At 52.8% G+C, this 19382-nt stretch overlaps 2 protein-coding genes across 2 annotated transcripts; one reads left to right on the plus strand and one right to left on the minus strand.

The window, feature by feature from the left end:
- Positions 1-8730: 8730 nt before the first annotated feature.
- LOC149809020 (ATP synthase subunit b', chloroplastic-like) lies at positions 8731-11395 on the minus strand. Its single transcript, XM_089995030.1, has 4 exons — positions 11270-11395; positions 10602-10977; positions 10117-10197; positions 8731-9148 (listed from the first exon to the last, which is right to left on the minus strand). The coding sequence occupies exons 1-4, from the start codon at positions 11365-11367 to the stop codon at positions 9089-9091; spliced, it is 615 nt and encodes a 204-aa protein (XP_089851156.1). The 5' UTR covers positions 11368-11395; the 3' UTR covers positions 8731-9088.
- Positions 11396-11893: 498 nt separating this feature from the next.
- On the plus strand, positions 11894-19026 carry LOC149809021 (DNA replication licensing factor MCM6-like). The gene is made up of 11 exons (XM_089995033.1): positions 11894-12063; positions 12380-12650; positions 12972-13223; positions 13886-14155; positions 14755-15255; positions 15868-16218; positions 16700-17009; positions 17234-17416; positions 17559-17750; positions 18178-18365; positions 18682-19026. The coding sequence occupies exons 1-11, from the start codon at positions 11894-11896 to the stop codon at positions 19024-19026; spliced, it is 3033 nt and encodes a 1010-aa protein (XP_089851159.1).
- Positions 19027-19382: the final 356 nt, after the last annotated feature.

Raw genomic sequence — 19382 nt, forward strand, 5'->3', positions numbered from 1 at the left:
TGCTTCAGCGAGTGAGTGTCTCCCAACACAAGGCAGTGCTGGTACCTTGTAACGGGTTGGGACGGAATTGTGCATGGGATTTCCGAGTACTGCTTGAAGGTGCCAATGTCCATGTGGATGCGGCAGTGTGGTAAAAAAGGATGCATCATCATCATCATGCTTCCGTGACCGGTTATGCCTTTGCCAAAGGGGTTCATCGGACGGGAAGGAGGGCGCAGATGCCTGAAAAATGTATGAATATCGGGGACAAACACGGGGGTCAAAATCCCATCTGGCAAAGCACTGGGGGAGCGTACCTGGGGGTTGTTCACGAGGTCGGCAAGGCCCTCAAGCAGCGCAATGCGGACGTTGGGCGCCGAGCTGTCAAAGGCGGTGTCCTGCAAGAGCACCATGAAGTGTGTGATCGTCTGCGCTGGCAGCAGCTCCCACCACGAGTTGAGCAACGAACACACCCCTGTGGTTGCCACCTGCCGGACCTTGGGCGCTGGGTCCCTCAGAGCATTCTTCATCAGCGTCAGCTGCTTCGTCAGCGCCTCGTCGATTTGCTCGTTCGGCGCCGCCGGGTCCTGCAGTGCAGCTCAGGGCTTCGCCAGACCCTGCCATATTGCGGGTTCAGATGGCCAAAATTTCTGGAACAAACATGGAGGTAAAAACCCATACTAGCGAAGCACTGGTGCATGTTTGTGACTGTTGCATGCTTTGCATCCACGGTCCGTCACGGCAGTGCTCCATGCCTGCCTCAAACTTGAACCTTTGTTGTCAGCCTTGCTCCAGGAATGGGTCAGACAGGATGTAGCTGTGTTGAAAGCCTTGATGGCGCACCACGCAGTACCAGCATCGCCATCGTCAAGGCGACGTCCGATAGCTCGTTGCATGAGACCGCTGAGGACTTCTAGAAATCGCCTCTCGATGATTTACTCTCACGCCTGATGCCTTCTCGGTAATGCATGCCATGCAGTCGCTTGCAGCTGATGGACAAGCCTTGCATATTCAAACCTCCAGCATGTGTTCCCGTCAAACGATGTAGGTCAAACCGGCAACATTTGTATCCCAGAAATCACTTCAACACATGGTTCTCCGGATCCTCTGCCTGGATATTACTGCAAACACCATACCTCCGACCTTCAGAAATGCAATCACGCACACCGATCCTGCCTGCTCACGCAAACAACACATGGCATAGGAGAGCTGGTGGCATGGCAAACCTGGATGGGGAACGCGTCGAAGAGCAAGGCGAGGGCGTTGCAGCGAACTTCAGGGTGCGCAGCCTTCATGTGGCGCCAGAGGATGGGCTCGTACAGGCGGTGCAGCATGGCGTCAACGCCTTTCGCGGACTTTTGGTCGTGGAAGCCTCGCAGAACGCGCCGCAGCGATGCCGCCAGCGCTGGTGACGATGCCAGTATGGCCGCCTGCATCATTGCCTGAATGCAGTCCTGCTCCAGGGTGCCCCTCAGCTCGTCGCCGATGTCCCTCCAAGCTTTGAAGATCACCTCGGCTGCATGGTTAAATGATGCATCAGTACAAACCTATCACATCCAGATGGTTGTGGGTAACTTCAAGAACGTGTCCTCGATGTTTGAGCATACATCGTTGCACCGCAGTCCAGACACCAGGAGGCTGGTTTCTTAGCTAGGTGTGGTGCGTCACCTTCCGCCGTGTTCTCCACCCACCAGAAAGCTGATGAATGCGGTTCGTGATATAAAATGCCTCTAGGTACCCTCAGAGCTCCTTTTTGTTACGTTACTTGGCCAACTGCTGTGTAAACGACAGAATAGTTTGGCATTGAAGGTGCACCACAGGTTTCAATGAGGGAGGTATGCCCTCAAGTATGCCCTCAAGTGAGGTGCTTGCAATGCGGCATGCACTCACTGAAACCTGTGCTCTCGATCTTTATGCGTCCTAGTCTTGTCCTGACTAAAAGCTGCCCCGTTCCTTGTCTGCACATCTGTTGCATCCACAACGACTCCAAATGCAACCTTTTCGGCCAACTGATGTTGCATTCATCAGTCGTAGGCACCATGGACGTTGACGTGGATCCAATTTCTTGATCATGAGGTAGCTCCTCTATCCATCAGTTCTCAAGGCACACCGGCAAACCGCGTGCGCCGAGTCCAGATTCGAGCGTGCGACCAGATGTCTAGAACCCTAGGCATTGATTGGCATGCATTGCAATGCAACACATTGTTGAGCGTACCGTACAAGAATGCACAGGCACCCTCGCATTGATCTGATTATTCAAGTTAGCGCATTATTGCGCACTATCAGGAATTATTCAACTATCATAAATTACATTGATGCCCTTCTCAACACCCAAGGTTGCTTTGCTTGCCATCTTCAAACTGTATGTCCACAGAAGTCGCTGCACAATTTGCTGCATTCTTGAATTGCGGTTCACAATGGTTGACACCCGTAAAAGGAGCTTTGCACACAGTAGCGCCACCGCCTCCACCTCCTCCAAGGCCGCCACCATCTCCCCCTCCCTCTCCTCCACCCCCACCCCGCCCGAGGTTGAGCACCATCGACGTTACATTAATATCTGATCCCCTATCAATTGACCAATTCACGTTTTGGCACCTACTCAAATGCGGCTGCCATGCACTCAGGGCTAAGCCAGACCACACAGAAGATGCCAGTCACGTGAAAACAAGCGGGAAAAAAACAAGCAATACAAGAAGAGAGAGAAGGGGAGAGAGAGGGAGAGACCGCACCATACGCGTCGAGCAGGGATGGGCGTCCAGCGATGATGACGTTCTTGAGCACATCGTAGAGTTCTCGGATGAGGTCGGCGTCGAGGTGGAAGAACATGGCCAGCAGTCGGCGGCCCTCAGGGCAACGCAGGAATGACGGGGACATCGCTGCCCGCAGCACCAGCATCATGAGGTCCTCTGACGTGGGGTCGCTGATATCAAACAGCGGCAACGCCTCCCTGAGCGCGTGGCATCGCTTTACATCCGCGGCCCGCCCATGTATGCCCTTGTACAGCATGTAGGGCAACTGCACTCATAAGGGGATTATAAGCACTCACTTAATTCCAAGTAGCTTTTGGAGCTGCCGATGTCCATGCGGATGCGGTAGTTTTGTGAAAAGATGCGTCATTACATCACATAGATAATGGCAGTAAATAGACAACAATAAACAAAGACAGCACATTTGAAGTGATACAGCTCATTGAATGTCAGCGGTCGGAACAATCAAGCCTGTCATATACGTGCGGCTGCTGGCACGAGCTAAAACTTGAAGGGAACGCCGGTACATGATAGCATTGCCCCTACGTACGCCGATGCTGAGTTCCCGTAGCGCGTTGGAAGATGCATCATCATCATCACTAAACTCCTTACAGGCTGGGATAGCCATTAGGTACCCATACCTGCTTCTCGCATTTCTGGACTTGCCACTAAGATGAATAACTAAAAACTTCGTTGAACTTCGGAGACGCATCATCATGACTGGACAGGATGGTGGAAGCTCTCGCTCACGTGACCGGCCGTTGTTGGTTGTCTTGATTGCCCTTGCAAAGGCTGTGCATGCTCGAAGTGTTCACACTCACATCTGGTGTCTAAGTAAGGATAAGTGGGGCTGAGAACTACCTGTCCTTGACGTTCCCGAACATCCCTGCCTATGCTGGGATGTTCCATAACTTCACTTAGTGACTGGTCACCTGGCTATTGCGAGGTACAGCCTGCCAGATAGAGGTTGGGCCTCAATTCCCAATGAGGTGCAGGTGGGTAGCACCGCAAATGTTCAGAATATGACGCACTGCATAGTGAGGAAGTTGAGCCATCCTAGTAGGCTTGGTTTAGCAGCAGAAGGGCTCAATGATGGATGGGCGAGATAAGAAAGTACAGTGCATCGTCAGAATGGGCTCGAAACCCAAATCTGCCCCAAAAATCATGCGTTTTCAGGGAAATAGACCTGCAAAGCAACCTGCGTGGCAAAGCACTGAGGAGGTACGCACCAACGAGGCGCTCACGATTTCTTTCCTTGGAGCACCTACAGACCAGTAGTCCATGCAGAGCTTTGCCACGGCTTCCTGAGCCGCTGGTAAGTGTGGAATTGCCAGCAGAGCGTTGTGTAGTGTGATGACCAAACTTGTAAGCTCAACCGGCACTTCAGCTTTCGTGATATGTAGTGCGCTCTTTGCAAGGCCTGCTGCCATCTGTACAGCATGTGCAGCCTTCTCCACGTCCGCCGAGGCCTCTGTGCATTTCACTGCCTGGCACGGCGTGTTTTCGGCATCCTCTGATGGCGAGGGGCAGTTGTCTGGCGCGTCTGACAGCACTTGCAGCCAGCCAGTGACCTGCAAGTGTTGTTGGGAGCAGTTTTCTACAGCATAACAGCACTGCTGGTGTCTCAAAGTCGTGCGAGCAACTGGTAGCAGTAAGTAACGTCGTTAGCATGCACGTTTCTGAATTTGGGTTGGTGCTGAATTGCAGATTGCCACAAACACAATCTGCGAAACCACGAGCCTTGCTGGATGACAACGTCGTCCTCTCAAGCCAGGTCTCATGTGTGACAGCACGATGCGGCACCCTTCTCTCGCTGCATCCTTTCCAGCCAATACTTCGATATGAATAGAGCATCAGCAAAGGACTCGTTACCCGTCCGTGCAGCTTGGACACTAATTCCCGAAGCTCCTTCGCAGGAATCGACTCCAACGCTTCCTCCAGCCAAGTTTTTGTACCCTGAATGAAAATTATACTTGTAGTATGATATTGTTAGGACGCACATCATTGCCTGACGATGCACCTAGGTAGCCAACTCAAGCTCCTGTGATGCGAGTAGCAATCCAGACATGTTGCGATGGAAGTCATCGACAGCAAGTATTTCATGAAAGTCATGTACAATGTGTTTCGTGTCAATGGTATGGGAAGGCACCTTGTTTGACAATGCGGCGATGAGCTCGACATCGCTGCACTTGCTGACGATTCGTAACAACGACTCTGGTGCTGTGGCCTCCATTGCCTGGACAACAATGCGTCTTTGCCCAACCATCCCTCAGATTATGCCAATAGATATCAGATGTGCTAGGTACTACATAAGAAGCGCATATGCACAATCGCAGTTCAAATTGTGACAGCTGTGGGTCGCATGGCCTTTGCGTTGTGCAGCCCTGCTTGCTTCATGCCAGTTAAACGTTAAAACAAGGAAATTAGTGAGGGCTGTCAGGTGCTGCTCTTCAGCGCGCTGCAGGTAGCCACAGGCTTTGGACTTCTTGATACATAGGGTGCAGCCATCCCAAGATAGGCTTGAAGCATAGTTCACACCAAACTGGCTGGACCAGGCCTTGCCAGGCCTCCTGGTAGATGTCATGAAGTCTGTCGGGCTCAAGCGAAAATGTATCTGTAACGGGCAAACGAACGCGTCGCCCTCTACCCGTTGCATAGTCTTCCCAGCACGTTCTGATGACATGTCGTTAGGGTCGTGGCACACCTTACGTAGTCGACGGGCCTGCAACCTAGCATGAGTTTGATAGACCTTCCAAGCTACGAGAATACGTTAGATGCACGGTATCGGAGAAATCGGGTTGGAGGAGGGCCCCCGGTTGAAAGCGCCCTCCTTGACAGGCCACGGTGTGCCACAGCATTGTGTCCGTCACTATCAATGTGAGGCGATTGCCAACCCTGAGAGCTCTTACTTTGACAAAACTGTACCTCTTTCTAAATTGTTGCTGGAAAAGCAATCGTACGGATGTGCAAGACCGGAATTAGTGCTTGTTCATCAGGCAAAGTAGCTTGTATCCTGAGGTTGTATCCGCACGAAAGGAGTACACTCCTTTACAAATAGAAATTCCCTTGTCGCTCATGTTTGCAAGTTTGAGTGCTTTGGTTCAGTACTGGTTACGAGAAATGGGTTTAGGACTGATTACGGAGTTTTTTTTTTTTGAAACTAATGGCGCATTCGTCGGTCGTTCGGAGGTTTGTTGCTACTTGTCGACGTGTCAGGCCTGGATTGGCACCCTTGAAGAAGGAAAATGCGTGAGAATACTGCGTCAGCTGACGAACAAGCGTGAATACGTTTGCTGATGGCCTTGAATTGTCGGCCCCGGGTGCATCACTTACAGGCGCTTGACGCTGCAGAGTGACTCAGCAGCATCCACTGGCAACCACGCACAATCCGGTGGAGAAACCTGCAAATGGCTGCCACGCCATTGCGCACGTAAGGCAACAGCACAGCTGGGATTGCGGGATAGCATGCGTGCTTATGGTCTTAACTGCATTAGGCGTTCCGGGGGCAACGCTCCAACAGCTGAGCGTGATGTGCTCCACCACCAGGCGCGCTGTTCTCATCACTGATCGCATTCATGCTGATGCAATCACTTGCCCCGCCATGCGATCTCATGCAACAACTCATTTGGTTTTGGGGACGACGCGAGTATCAATTGGGTTTTTTCAACTGGAATGATTGATACCCCAACGAAGGCCATTTCAGAACACTATCTCATCCACCTGGGCGACATCAGCAAGCGAAACTTATGGGCGCCAAGCCCAGTACGCGTGGCAGCAAGGCGATTGGCCGTCAAGGCAAGCTCACCTGCTATGGAGAGTCCGATGCACCATGACTGCTCTCTCTTAAAGCTGCCAATATCCATGTGGATGCGTTACTCTTGTAAAAGATCATCATCATGACTGATGGTCTCTGACCGTACGTGCAGTGTGTGGACAGTGGACTTGGCCCACCTCTTGGCCGCGTTTGGCTTGAAGGTGGTATTTCTGACGATCACCGTCGGTGCCAACCCCGATTTTGTGAAGGAATCCTTCTACAAGTCGCAGATGCAGCAAGATGCTGCTCGAGTTTCACGGCTCTTTCAGGAAGCGAGCGCTGCGGGAATATCTGTCCAGCAACGAGCAGTGGGATGGAAGGAGCTGAAAGAGTGTGTGACTGGTGCGATGCGTCATCCCAGGAAACACTCAGACGGCGCGAACAAACCTGCCAATGCCGATGATACGCTGTTGGCATATGAAACACTTTGTGACACGCGGTATGTCAGTGGGTAAGATGACCCTTGACCCATGGCCGGAAGGTCGGTCAGGGGTCCATGTTTGTCAGGGGGGTATGGGGTCGAAGTTTGGCCAAAATCGACCCACTCCCCCCTTGAGGACCCCCCCTGACCTAGAATGCAGAATCTCGAGAAAGTGAAGGTCATCAAAGCACACACTCAGTCACTATTGCAGCATATGCTTCGACCTTGCATGTGTTTCGTTTCTACTTCACTCTATGGTCATTGTGGGGCCATTCAGCTGAGGTAGGTATGCCGGGGGCTCAAATTGATGTCCACTTGGAAGGGGTAGGGGGTCGAGGGTCCCTTCTGGGGCCGCCCGACCCGAGCAACCTCTTATTCGAGTGATTCGAGGGTCAGGCACCTTCATAGCACCCCCTACCTCTCGTGTGTCACAAAGTGTTACATACACACAGGTGCAAGGTTTTCTCTGGGATCCGATCATGCATGGTCCAGCAACTACACGACACGGCAGACTGCAACCTTGTCGTCAAATCGCAATCGTCCATCGCAATACAGTCACTCCATTCCTTCCAAAATTGGCGTGTATGCCAGACTTCTTGCGTGCAGGTGACTTCCTGGCTATCGTGTTGGTGGATATATGGAAGCTGCGGCGGCCACCAGAGTCCCCGCGGCTGCATGCTTAGCCTGCTGCTGCGGTTTAGTTCGGCCTGGGTACACGGGCCATTACATCGTTGTCTCTGGGTTTGACGAGGAGAGTAACAAGTTCGTCATTCAAGACCCAGCTTCCACTCACAAAGAGGGGCGAGTGGACCCTGTAACGTTTGACGCGGCAAGGCGAACTTTTGGAACTGACCAGGACATCCTGCTTGTTTCAGTTCCCGGCGTATCAGAACCTGGCTGGTTCCTGCATCGCGTCATGCAGGAGCCAGGCTCGATGTCGCTACAGCAGTCTCCATCGCATCCCCCTGCTGCCGTCATGCCCGCTACTGTGCATACTCCTGCCAGGGAAGCGGAGGTCGATGAATGCTCTGCACCGCAGTAAGTTTAACGCTAGGCTGGTACTACCAGAAAGCCAAGCAGAATGCTGAACGTGCTCCAAGGTTTGGAGGTACCGGGTACTATTTTTCCAGATGACAGATGACAACTTGTGAAGCAAATTGCTTGCGATTCGTCAATAACTATAAGTAGCCCACAGATCCTCCTGCTCCTGCTATAAACTGAAACGTTTCTGAAGTAAACTGAAATGTGAAAAATTACAGCCAACGTAGTACTTCGCCTGCATTTTACCACGTGTCTTGAGGTTCCATGCAGTCTAGACCACGCCTCTGTATACAACATCTTGGGTAAGATAGTCTTTGATGGAATGTCCATCGTTGAATCTGTGTGTTACGACGAAGCGGGAAAGCAAAGCTGAAATAAACTGCAGACAAGGACGACTCAATTCAAGAACACACGAAAGAAATGAATCTGTCCATTCTCACTGAAAGAAGCAAGCGCATGCATGAGGAATAGCATTCATGCAGCAAATCCACCATTACAGAGGCAGTGCCAGCACAGATGTCTATCTCCAGAGAGAATGCTGTCAAGATGGTATATCGATGAGCGAGACAATCATGTTGCAGTGGGACCTGGCAATCATGCCGACGGGCACGACGCTTATACCTGCCTTGGTCCGGCAGGACGGCTATCGGCAGACCGTTGCTGTCTGTTCCTCGTGGAGTGCGGACGTGCAGGGAACAAGGTTGATGTTACAACGACAAACACATGCCGAACAAAATGTGTTACAACGAAGCGAACAAAATAACATCACACAAGCAGGCATTGAACTCACATAATTCTTCTCGCGACAAAAAGTCAGTCGGTTGCATGAGACACGCAAACTTGCAGGAGTTTCGATGTCTCATCAATCAGCACGTTGCCTCTGAAACGCTTGCCATCGCCCCCAAACATGCACTTGCCCATGGCACAAGCCCCAGGTGAGTCCCTCGACCTTCGCGCATACATCGGGATGCGACACTCAGCTGTAGAGGAAAAAACGCCAACGCCGCTGGCGCACGTGCATGCAGGGAGTCAGCTCTTCCCCTCTGTGTTCCGCTGTTCTAACACACCGGCCTTCATGTGACCAATTTAGAGAGATACCCCCTCGGGCAGGACACGTGCTAGGATGTCAACTGACAGCTTCTCCACCTGCAAGTCATTCTTTTCAGGTCAGTGGAACGCCCACCACCAGGTCGGCGTTGAAACGGGTGATGACACGTCCAGCATGTACTCGCGCCAAGTTCTCAGGTCGGTGGTATTCAAGGAAGAAACGGCACATGCTGCCCCGTCCAGCTGAGGACTCCAGGGCTCGTGTGCCTTTGATTGCTAAAGAGCTGGATACGGTGTTCCCCGCCGTGCCCCGCCAATGGACTTCCCCACGATACAGCCCCAGACTCAGTGGGCCATGTTGCTCGCCATCACGTCAAGTCGACCATGTCTGCGATATGGTCTTACCGTGTTGATCTGGAACAGTCCATTGATTCCACCTAGTCCATTGATTTTCATAGCACTTCCACCTTCAACAGGGTGAGGGATAAGAATTTGGCAACCATGGCAGAAACCGTGGAGCTGTGCATGTCCAGGTTCCACTCATCACATGTCTGCTGGCAAAACCGACAATCAAGTACGAAATGTTTCGTATGACATATTGGCCTGGGTATGTAAGAGAGTGGTCTTGCAAGCCTGATCAACCGGCCCTAAAGCGCTATATGCAACGTTCGATACAACGCTCCACCTTCGAGAACGATTACTGGAAAGCCTGTGCTAAATTTCTTGCATCCTGCTTGCAGCTAATTTGGAAATCAATGTTGAGTTGCCAGCTTTGATCCCATCACTATGACGATGCTGACCTCACCAAATATTCAAGGAACATACGCACGTCGAGCAAGGTTCTGACCACTGTCAAAAATGGTGCATCGTGATCGATGAATTCGGGATATACAAGTCTACTTCAGTGACCAGAGTGCCCCAACATCCCGCCTGCAAATTATCCTGCAGTCCTTGAGCATCAAGTGGTTGGCCCAAGACATGTCATCTCGTGCCCTTCCACGCCAGGTAAGTCAACACCAGTATCCGGACAGAACGTGAGAAGACAGGGGGCAGCTCAAAAGACATACCTCAGCTGCCACAGACGACTCAGCGTTTGCTCGCTCCTTCTCCAGACTTGCGAGTGCGGCTGCCAGCTCCTTGTCCACTGCCTGCAGTTGCACAATTTTTTGTGAACACCTACCACTGCATTGCGAGCTACACTGGATGGAAAGACAAAAAGTATACATCCTCGAAGACGACCTCGTGTCGCGACATCGCAATTGTTCTCAAGCATCATACACATTTTCTCCGTTGATTTACTGAGCATCCTCGATGCCCACGACACCAACGTGGTCCCCGCTGCATTGGCGATTCCGCAACTAGCTGCCAGACTTTGGCACTCCTAGCGGCGTCACACGGATCATGACCACGCAAAAGAACAAATGCCATTATTTAAAATACGTCTAGAAAGCATTCTAGCGCCAACTACATCTGGGTGCATGCTAGGAAAGCGTAGCCAAGTTAACACACTGAGCCCACATCGGCAGAGAAACACCACGCTGAGACAGCATACCGCTTTAAGGATCGCCAGCTTCTCGTTCTGTTCGGCCTGGGTGGTGGCCTTGGCATCTGCGACAGCCTTGTTTGCGGCAGCACGTGCATCCTTGAGCACCTTCTCCGCCTCAGCCTGGAGAGCCGCAAGCTCTGAGCTGTCGCTCTTGACTGCGGAGAGCTTGCTGCGGATGAGGGCGTCGCGCTCGTCCAGAACTTTGCCCACGGGTGAGAACCAGGCCTTGTCGAGGAAAACCATCAACAACAAGAACTGGCCAGCCATGATAGGCAGGGTCAAGTTGAAGTCGAATAGCTTGCCTGCCTCTGCTGACGCTGGCATGGCCATGATGGCGTTCGCAACAGCCACGGTAATTACTGGCGATAGCACATCAAGCTTCCTGCAATTCCAGAAATGGGGTTTGGAGGCGAGACCGAGATCTTACCTAGGAGTTGCCATTTCAGCAGCCCAAAGCATGGAGACGAAAAACCCACCGGTTAACCAGGCTCACCTCATACCAAACTCAACAACAAACAATTTTTCGAACATGCAAAAAAAAAACTAGTGGAAGAACGGTGATGCCACTGCAAATGGGGTGTTGGGTGAAGGGATCCCAGCAACAGACGATATCAAGCAACGCTGTCAGAAACAGGGACGAAACAAAATCTTTGAATAGCTGAATGATAACTTACTTAGCAGCTTGCACAGAGGCTTTCGAGGGCTGAGCGCTGGCTCGGACCACAAGGCCTACGCGCTGGGCAACACTTGTGGAAGGCTTGACTGCAAACATATCGAAATCGATCGGCAAGCAGGCGGAACCAGATGGGAAAGGCAACAATTTGGTCTGCATGAGAAACTATCACCCAACGATGTTTTCGTCCTGTTTGCCGGTGTCCTTTTTGGAAAGCGCGTGGTTTCAGTGATGGCCCCACCTGCCAGCTGGCGATCCTGAGTCACATGACTAACAGCCAGCTATCCAGGAAGCGGCTATCTCGGATCGACATGACGCCATTTTCAAAGCACATTCAAGTTTGAACTGACTGTTCAAATTCTATGTCCTGGTCTGGGCGTACAGAACATTCAGTTGGCCACGACAGAAGTTTGGATAGTCCCTTTTCTTATTTTTTTCATCTGAACGTGCCCGAAAAGGACGTGCTGCTTAGCAATCGACCCCACTGACAACCGTGCTTACACCCGCTGGGACAAAGCGACTGCCTGCCGCGGATTTTCCGCACAGACTTTCCGTTTAGACTGAGAACACGTTTTCTCCTTTATTCCGCACTGCTCTTCTAGCTTTTGTCACCATGGAAGGCGAAATGGCACCAGGGGACCTTGTCCAGTTGGACGGGGTTCGTCGCAACTTCTACTCTTTCCTCTGGAACTTTGCAGAACGTGCCCATGGAGCGTCTATGATGGACGCTACTTCCAATGCTGGGACCTTGAGCGGTGTTGATGGCGATGATGGAGAGAAAGTTTACGTGTACAGGTCCGTGACTCAAAAGGCTCGCGACATGCACCCCTGCACAAACATGAGCACACAATAGCTTTAGATAGTGTTCTCATTGCATGTCTGTCGACTCTTTCTGACGTGATGTCATTCCGATGGCATCCCTTACACGACCTCAGCCTTACACGTCCTTGGCCTCCACTGCTGGGAGATGTCTCGTCAGATACTCTACTACTGCCATACTGCATTGAACATTAATTTCTCAGTCGCATGGGCGAGAGAGGCCGTGCATGCGCATGTTTGCAGCTGGGAGGGGCCTGCAGGATTCAATCACGTTTGAATTTTGTGTCTGCAGAGACCAAGTCAAGAAGATGGCGGACGGCGAATTCCAGGAAACGTTGTTTGTTGATATCGAACACGTACGGTTCTTCAACAAAGACTTGGCAGCCGTGATCGTGACCGAGTGGCTGAAGGTGGAGCCCGCACTGCGCCAGGCTGTGCAGAAGCTCGTGCTGACAATTGATCCCGAGTTGGTGAAGACTGAGAACGACAAGGACAGGGAGTTTTACATTAGCTGGGTAGGAGTCTCCGAGACTGAGAAGCTGAGAGATCTACGCTCTGCAAAGGTGCGCCCCAACCTGCCTACTGTTGCTGACAACCCTGACAGCTACTGAAAATGGGCCATCCAGCAGAGTGAATCATCCATGATGATGGTCCAAAGCTCATGCATCCAACTTGCTGAGAAAATTTGCAAATGCATGCAATCATCTTCAAAACAGCACGTCATGCTGTTAGAGATGAAGCACCGATGTCAAAGTTATACGCAACCCTCGAATGGGTATCTTAGTAGTAATTGCTCCACCTCTGGGAGCCCAAGATCTCTTTCAACCAAACAATACACAATTTTCCAAAATGACACGTCTCAGCTCCCGTGATGTGACATGTAGGTTGGCAGGCTGCTGTCTTGGACCGGCACAGTGACAAGGACGACCGAAGTGCGGCCGGAGCTCTACCTGGGGACCTTCCGCTGCCAAAAGTGTGCGCACATGGTGCGCAACGTTGAGCAGCAGTTTGTGTGCACGTACCCCCTGATCTGCCCTAACCCGACGTGTGGCAACAAGTCTCACTGGACGCTCGTGAAGGAGGAGAGCACCTTTGTGGACTGGCAGCGTGCCAAAGTCCAGGAGAACTCTGACGAGGTGCGGAGAGCCTCGTGCATTCACTCGCCACATCACATATACAATGGCAGGGAGTAGTCAATCGCAACCAAGTCAACGCTTTGGAAAGAAAACAGCTCATTGAATGTCAGCAGTCAGGACAGGCAAGCATGTTCTGAACGCGCGGCCGCTCGCACCAGCCAAAATGTGCATTCATCGCCATTCACACCTGTCTGTGGTTTATTGGATCGTACGTTGCAGCTTCTGCTTTTGGCAATCGTGTCGATGATGCTCTGCCAAGGCGACTGGTGCCAACTTCCCAAGTGCTATGTCTCGTGTTCAGGGGTTTTTCAGAACGGCCGTGCTAGATGACAGCGGCCTTGAAAAGTAGATCTAGGTGTCACTGCGCTACAATACAGCACCGGTTACTTGTTGCATTATCAGAATGCAGCCTCGGCATCCACACCTTTGTGTTTCGGCAGGAGTGCCTCAGAAGAAGCGCCTCTGAGCCCTGGAGTCAGCTGAGGTCTGGTGCTGGCCTGAGCTCCAGCGCCTCCAGACGTGAAAGACGCCAGCAATGATATCACCGTTTGGCCAGATGGCGCGGGGCTGCGGGTCAAGATGCCTGAAAGGCGTGAATTTGGGGGATGTAAATTGGGGCCGAACGCCATTCCGCCGATCTCCGAAGTCGCCGCCATCTGCAGGTTCCCGCAGGCAGCATGCCGCGCACTCTGGACGTCATCATCCGGTCAGAGCTGGTGGAACACGTGCGCCCCGGGGACAAGGTGTGCTTCACAGGCTGCCTCATCGTGGTGCCCGACCTCGCTGCCTTCACAGCTCCCGGCGAGCGGACCCTGCTGCAGACCAAGAGCGGCTCGGCGTCTCAGCACGTTGGCCGCGGCGTCTCTGGCTTCCATCAGGTGGCCACCCGCGAGCTGCACTACAAGCTTGGCTTCCTCGCCTGCAATGTCCAGGTGCTTGCCCCTCCCGGCGTGTACGGCGCTCATGATGGTGTATCTTTTGCGACATTGCCGCATCCACATGGACGGCGGCAGTCTACGTGCCACTTCAGGAATCGTGCTACCGTTACCATCACTTGAGTACACTTACACAAACAGGGTGGAGAGCACGATACATTTACTACAATGATCTGGACAGTCTGCTCAATTTAACCAAGGATCAGGAAAGACACTTTGTGCTTTGATTCAGTTGCAATTTAGGACGATGTCTCATCGCATCTCGCAATACCTCATGGCATGCATCACCGGCCTTGTGCCACGCAAGGAAACACAGCATATTCGATGTTATGCTGTATTCTCGAGCACACGTGCCCAGTCATGACGCCACGGGGACGCCAAGCGACGGCAGTATTGTTTGCTTTTCCAGCTTAGACTCTCCAAGCTGTGCACTGCATGCATCACTGAGTCCAATCTACTTCTTCGTGCACAAACATACAACGAATATGCAAGACAATGGGTGGATGTTGATGAGTGAGATTCGCGACGTTGAAAGGTGGGAATGCACGCGATACCAGTCGTCGCAGAGGTCATTACTGCGCCGTGTGCGAATGCAGCCAGCAGACAAGCAGAAGTCGCAAGTCAACGCTCGGACGGAGAACAACGAGACGCCTGATGAGGTCGCCGCGCAGTTTGGCCCGGCCGTCATGGAGCAGCTGAAACGCATGCAGCTGATGCCGGACATCTACCACCGCCTCGCGCGCAGTATCGCGCCGGGCGTCTATGGCCATGAAGACGTCAAGAAGGCCGTCCTGCTCATGATCGTGGGGGGGGTGCACAAGGTCACGAAGGACGGCATCCGCCTGCGTGGGGACATCAACGTCGCCATCGTTGGCGACCCCTCCACTGCCAAGTCCCAGATCCTCAAGTACGTCGCCGCGTTCCTGCCTCGCGCGGTCTTCACGAGCGGCAAGAGCTCGAGCGCTGCCGGCCTCACGGCGACGGTCGTCAAGGAGGCAGAGGGGCGCGAGTATGCGATCGAGGCTGGCGCACTCATGCTTGCTGATAACGGTATCTGCTGCATCGATGAATTCGACAAGATGGACGTCAAGGACCAGGTAGCTGCTCGCTTTTTTGCCACTTCTTCACCAGACCTTCTGATTTTTCGGGTCCAGATGTTCGACAATATATGAATTTGACGGGACAAAGACGGGGGACGAAACCCATTCTGGCGCAGAACTGTTGTTTGACAGCACACGCTGTCGCAAATCTTGTAGTAACCTTCCTGGTGACGTGTAGCTCTCTAGGATGCCTGCCCTGTCGCCTGATATATCTAGCCGCAAATGCCATGCAGCAGGCATGTTCAGCTGTGTGTACTGGTATCAACTGCACGCTATTTCCTACCTATCCTCACAACCGCCAAATGCAAGCGGCCTCAGCTTTTGCAACACACAACGTCACTAAGTCTGCGGCTTGGCCGCACACCTGACTTCGCTTGTCACCAACCGCTTCAACTATCCGACGAATCTCACGGAGCTCATGCACAGTGCGGAGTTTCAGCAAGGAGTTCATACCCTGGCCGCGGGTGCACTTGCATTGTACTCAGGGAGGTCACTTTGTTGGCAAACATCACATGGTTTATGCTATCTACTGTACCAAACAGTCAGCATTTTCTTGGGTTACAGAGTACCTAGAGCGGCGAACGAAAAGCGACGGTGCGCATTGAGCAGGTCGCGATCCACGAGGCAATGGAGCAGCAGACGATCTCCATAGCCAAGGCAGGCATTCAGGCTACGCTGAACGCACGCACCTCCATCCTGGCGGCTGCCAACCCGCTGGGCGGCCGCTACGACAAGTCCAAGCCGCTCAAGTACAACGTGAACCTGCCGCCCGCGATCCTCTCGCGCTTTGACCTGCTGCACGTCATGGTGGATGAGATCAACCCTGCCGTCGATGAGGCCATCGCGTTCCACATCCTCGCGATGCACCGTGGCCGCGCCCCCACCCCTCCCTTCCCCATGATAGACCTGCAGCGCTACATCCGCTACGCTCGCTCCATCAAGCCCCGTCTCTCCAGCGAGGTGTGTGCCAGTGTTTCGCCAGAATGGGGTTCCCCCCCATTTCGGTCCTCAAAATTGATGTGTTTTCAAGCATCTGCACCAAAAAATCACTCTACCAGGCAAAACATTGGTGTGTGCTGTCGGTTTCCAGGCCTCCCCTGAAGTTGTTGTGGAGAGGCAAGGTCTCATGCTGTAGGGTCAAACTAGGACGAACCTGCAGGGCAGCCAGAACTTGTGCCGGTTATCTACACCATCATAGTGCTGAAGAGCTGGAAAACGGACAGCCAAACTCGAGGGCTGGGGCTCATCAGATCAAGGAAAGCTGTTGCTAGTCGAAGGAGATCAAGCACTTGGCAATACAGATCATGCACAGTGCACCTGAAGGCCAAGAAGCCTATGTTGTTCTTACCGTGGTGCCAGGCTCATGCGAGGGGTACTGAGACAATGCGATATGCAACGTTCCCTGGTGTTCCACAACCAACAGTACAGCACAACGCTGCAGGCCAAGCAAAAGCTCGTGGAGGCGTTCAAGCGGCTGCGCAGCAATGACGCTGTCCCAGGCAGCGGCAGCGTGTACCGGATCACTGTGCGGCAGCTGGAGGCCCTGGTGCGGCTCTCAGAGGCGCTGGCGCGCCTCTCGTTCCGGCACACGGTGCTCCCCGAGGACGTCCTCGAGGCAACACGCCTCATCAAGGCCTCCGTGCACAGCGCCGGCGACGCCGACATGGTGCTGCAAACCATGGAGGAGCCCGAAGACCTCGACGACTTCGATGTTAATAACCTCCTCACCGAAGTGGGCTTGCACGAGGGTGGTGTGTTCTCTCGCTCGCCCCAATTCCAGCTAGTAACCCACACAAAATTGTGCATTTTTTCCACAGAGGTTGACCCGGAAACAGCTGTCAAAGTGCTGTGTGTATGTCCACGTCGAGCGGAAGCATCGCACTTTATAACCATCGTTCAACCTTCCGAGCTTTGCTGAGAGCAGGTTGAGGCCGGTCACATGCGTACTGGAGCTCAGTGATGTGTTGTGCTGTAGGAGACGACGTGGTCATGGCGGCGGAAGCTGCGGCAGCCCCGCATCCTGCAATAGTTGAGGCTGGCAACGCCAATGTGGGGGCCGATGTTGATGCGCAGGACGAGGAGCGTCGCCGAGTTCGGCAGCGCGTCCTTACCGAGCGCCCCAAACAAAGCAACGTGCAACGCGACCAAGCCCCGGCAGGTGATTGTTGCCCTGGAACAATTCGTTTTCGTTTTTCTTTAGAACAGCTTCGTTCATGAAACCTGTCATGCACTTCATGATAAGGATGTGCCCGACGAGCGTGCTGTTAATCTCGTCTGTGTTCCCTTTACACTACATACAGGTATCTTCGTACTGCGCTATCGCATTCACATGGGCACTTGCAAGTACAACTTGCAAATCAGGGCTGCCATGACCATCACCCGAGGCACACGTGCCCGAACCAGCCTGAGTTACCGTGGTGTCACCTGGCATGCCGTCTTATTCGGTCAACCTATGACAAAGAGCTTTTGCGAGTGCGTGGCTGGTGTTGCATGTCAGCCGTGCTTCGCCTGTCTATTCTCATGACAATTAAAATGGAAACAGCATTACATTGCAATACGAGCCGTTATCAGTCACGAACTAGTAGCGAAGGCGTATCAAGTCCAACGGCCTTGGGATCGAGACCTGAATAGCTTCCTACAGCTACGTCCAGGTTATCGCTTTGTGGGTGGTCACCTGCACCATTCACGAGCTGGCTCACGCTGTCGCCGCCAAAAGCGGTTCCTCACGCCGATTTCTGATGTGAACATGATTTTGAGTCTTGGTGAAGATCGCCAAAACACAGACACTGCCCGCTGTCTGAGCATGAGCCGCCTGGCAGCGTCAAGCAAGGATCTGAGTCCTCGGATAACATGTCAAAGTCAATCATCGGGGCCTCTGATCATGACACAAATCGTTCTCACATTTCACAATCAAATCAGCGTGTGGCAAGGTCGATCAAAGTTCACTGCTTGTGTCTAGTGTGCTGTATACGCACGTCCATGCGAAGAACGAGTGGCTTCCATGCTCACAAGCAGTCTGCCTTGCAGAGGATCCCAAAGAGGCCGATAAAGCTCCCAAGCAGACTGCGGAGACTCGCATCTCGCGCCAACGATGGGCGTACCTGCAGGTATGTGCAGAACTTCCCTTCCTGCACATAGCATGACTTTCCTTCAGTAAATGCAAAGCAGCATGGAGCCGAAACCTGTGCATCTCCTTTTCAATCCCCAAGCCCTCTTTTCGAGTGTCTTCGGACCGATTTCAGCGCTTCCAGTGTGGCGTGTGTATATCGCTCCAGGAACGTTTGATACTGTATCATTCTTTTGTTCTTCGGCCTGTGCTGTGATTCTGTCCCTGTGTAGTTAAATATTGGTATCTGGGAACTGCAGCGTGTATGTCCATCTTCTTCGCTCGTTTGTGTCGCATGAGCGTAAATTGTGGTGCAGAACCACGTGCTGGCGTGCTTGAAAGAAGCAGAGAGCAAGGGCGAGGATGGCGAGGGAACCACGATCGCCACGAGAGCCGAGACGTTTGTCGGCGTGTCGCAACATGACATCATCAAGTGGCACATCAACGAGGAGCTGAGCAAGAACGCAATCGAGAGCGCGGAGCAAGTCAGCGCTGAGTATCACCTCATGAAGAAGGTTATTAACATCATGCTCACCCGGGAAGGTGTGCTTGTTGAGATGCAAGTGCCGCCCCGCAACGCCGATGAGTCCTCCAACGATTACATCGCCCGGAAAGAGCGCGAGCGCATCCTTGTCATCAACCCCAACTACTACATGGAGTGATTGGTAGCTGCGTGGCCGGTTGCTTTGCTAGCAGCCAACTTTGCGCCGCACAAATCTTGCAGCGTGCTTTGGTGTGCTTGGGCTGCCTTGAGGAGGCCGACCCATTGGCATATCATGGCCATGCTTGATGTTTGTATTCTGAGCCCAACCCTACACGACACCTGGGTATGTTGACTGTTTGACTAAGTGCCCTACCATGCCCCGATACCTTGCCGGCTATCCCAACAAGACCACCAGGTTGAGGCTTTGTTGTCCTCAAACCCGTTCCGGAGATGCGCCGATGTCGTTATTGTCTGAATATTGTGCGACTGCACTTTATAAGTTGCGAGGCCTGGAGACAGCAGACATCCATATGC

Source organism: Nuphar pumila, unplaced genomic scaffold, assembly GCF_984573655.1.
Source record: "Nuphar pumila unplaced genomic scaffold, dmNupPumi1.hap1.1 HAP1_SCAFFOLD_1828, whole genome shotgun sequence".
NCBI lineage: Eukaryota > Viridiplantae > Streptophyta > Magnoliopsida > Nymphaeales > Nymphaeaceae > Nuphar > Nuphar pumila.

What these genes read in the sequence shown, in the direction of transcription:
- LOC149809020 (XM_089995030.1), bottom strand. Translation starts at nt 11,367, where the DNA reads ATGTTTGCAGTCAAGCCTTCCACAAGTGTTGCCCAGCGCGTAGGCCTT. An exon ending in AGCTGGCGATCCTTAAAGCG is followed by an intron (nt 10,198 to 10,601) that starts GTATGCTGTCTC and finishes GTGCAACTGCAG; the next exon opens with GCAGTGGACAAGGAGCTGGC. An exon ending in AGTCGTCTGTGGCAGCTGAG is followed by an intron (nt 9,149 to 10,116) that starts GTATGTCTTTTG and finishes AATGACTTGCAG; the next exon opens with GTGGAGAAGCTGTCAGTTGA.
- LOC149809021 (XM_089995033.1), top strand. Translation starts at nt 11,894, where the DNA reads ATGGCACCAGGGGACCTTGTCCAGTTGGACGGGGTTCGTCGCAACTTC. An exon ending in AGATGGACGTCAAGGACCAG is followed by an intron (nt 15,256 to 15,867) that starts GTAGCTGCTCGC and finishes CGCATTGAGCAG; the next exon opens with GTCGCGATCCACGAGGCAAT. An exon ending in AGTGGGCTTGCACGAGGGTG is followed by an intron (nt 17,010 to 17,233) that starts GTGTGTTCTCTC and finishes GTTGTGCTGTAG; the next exon opens with GAGACGACGTGGTCATGGCG.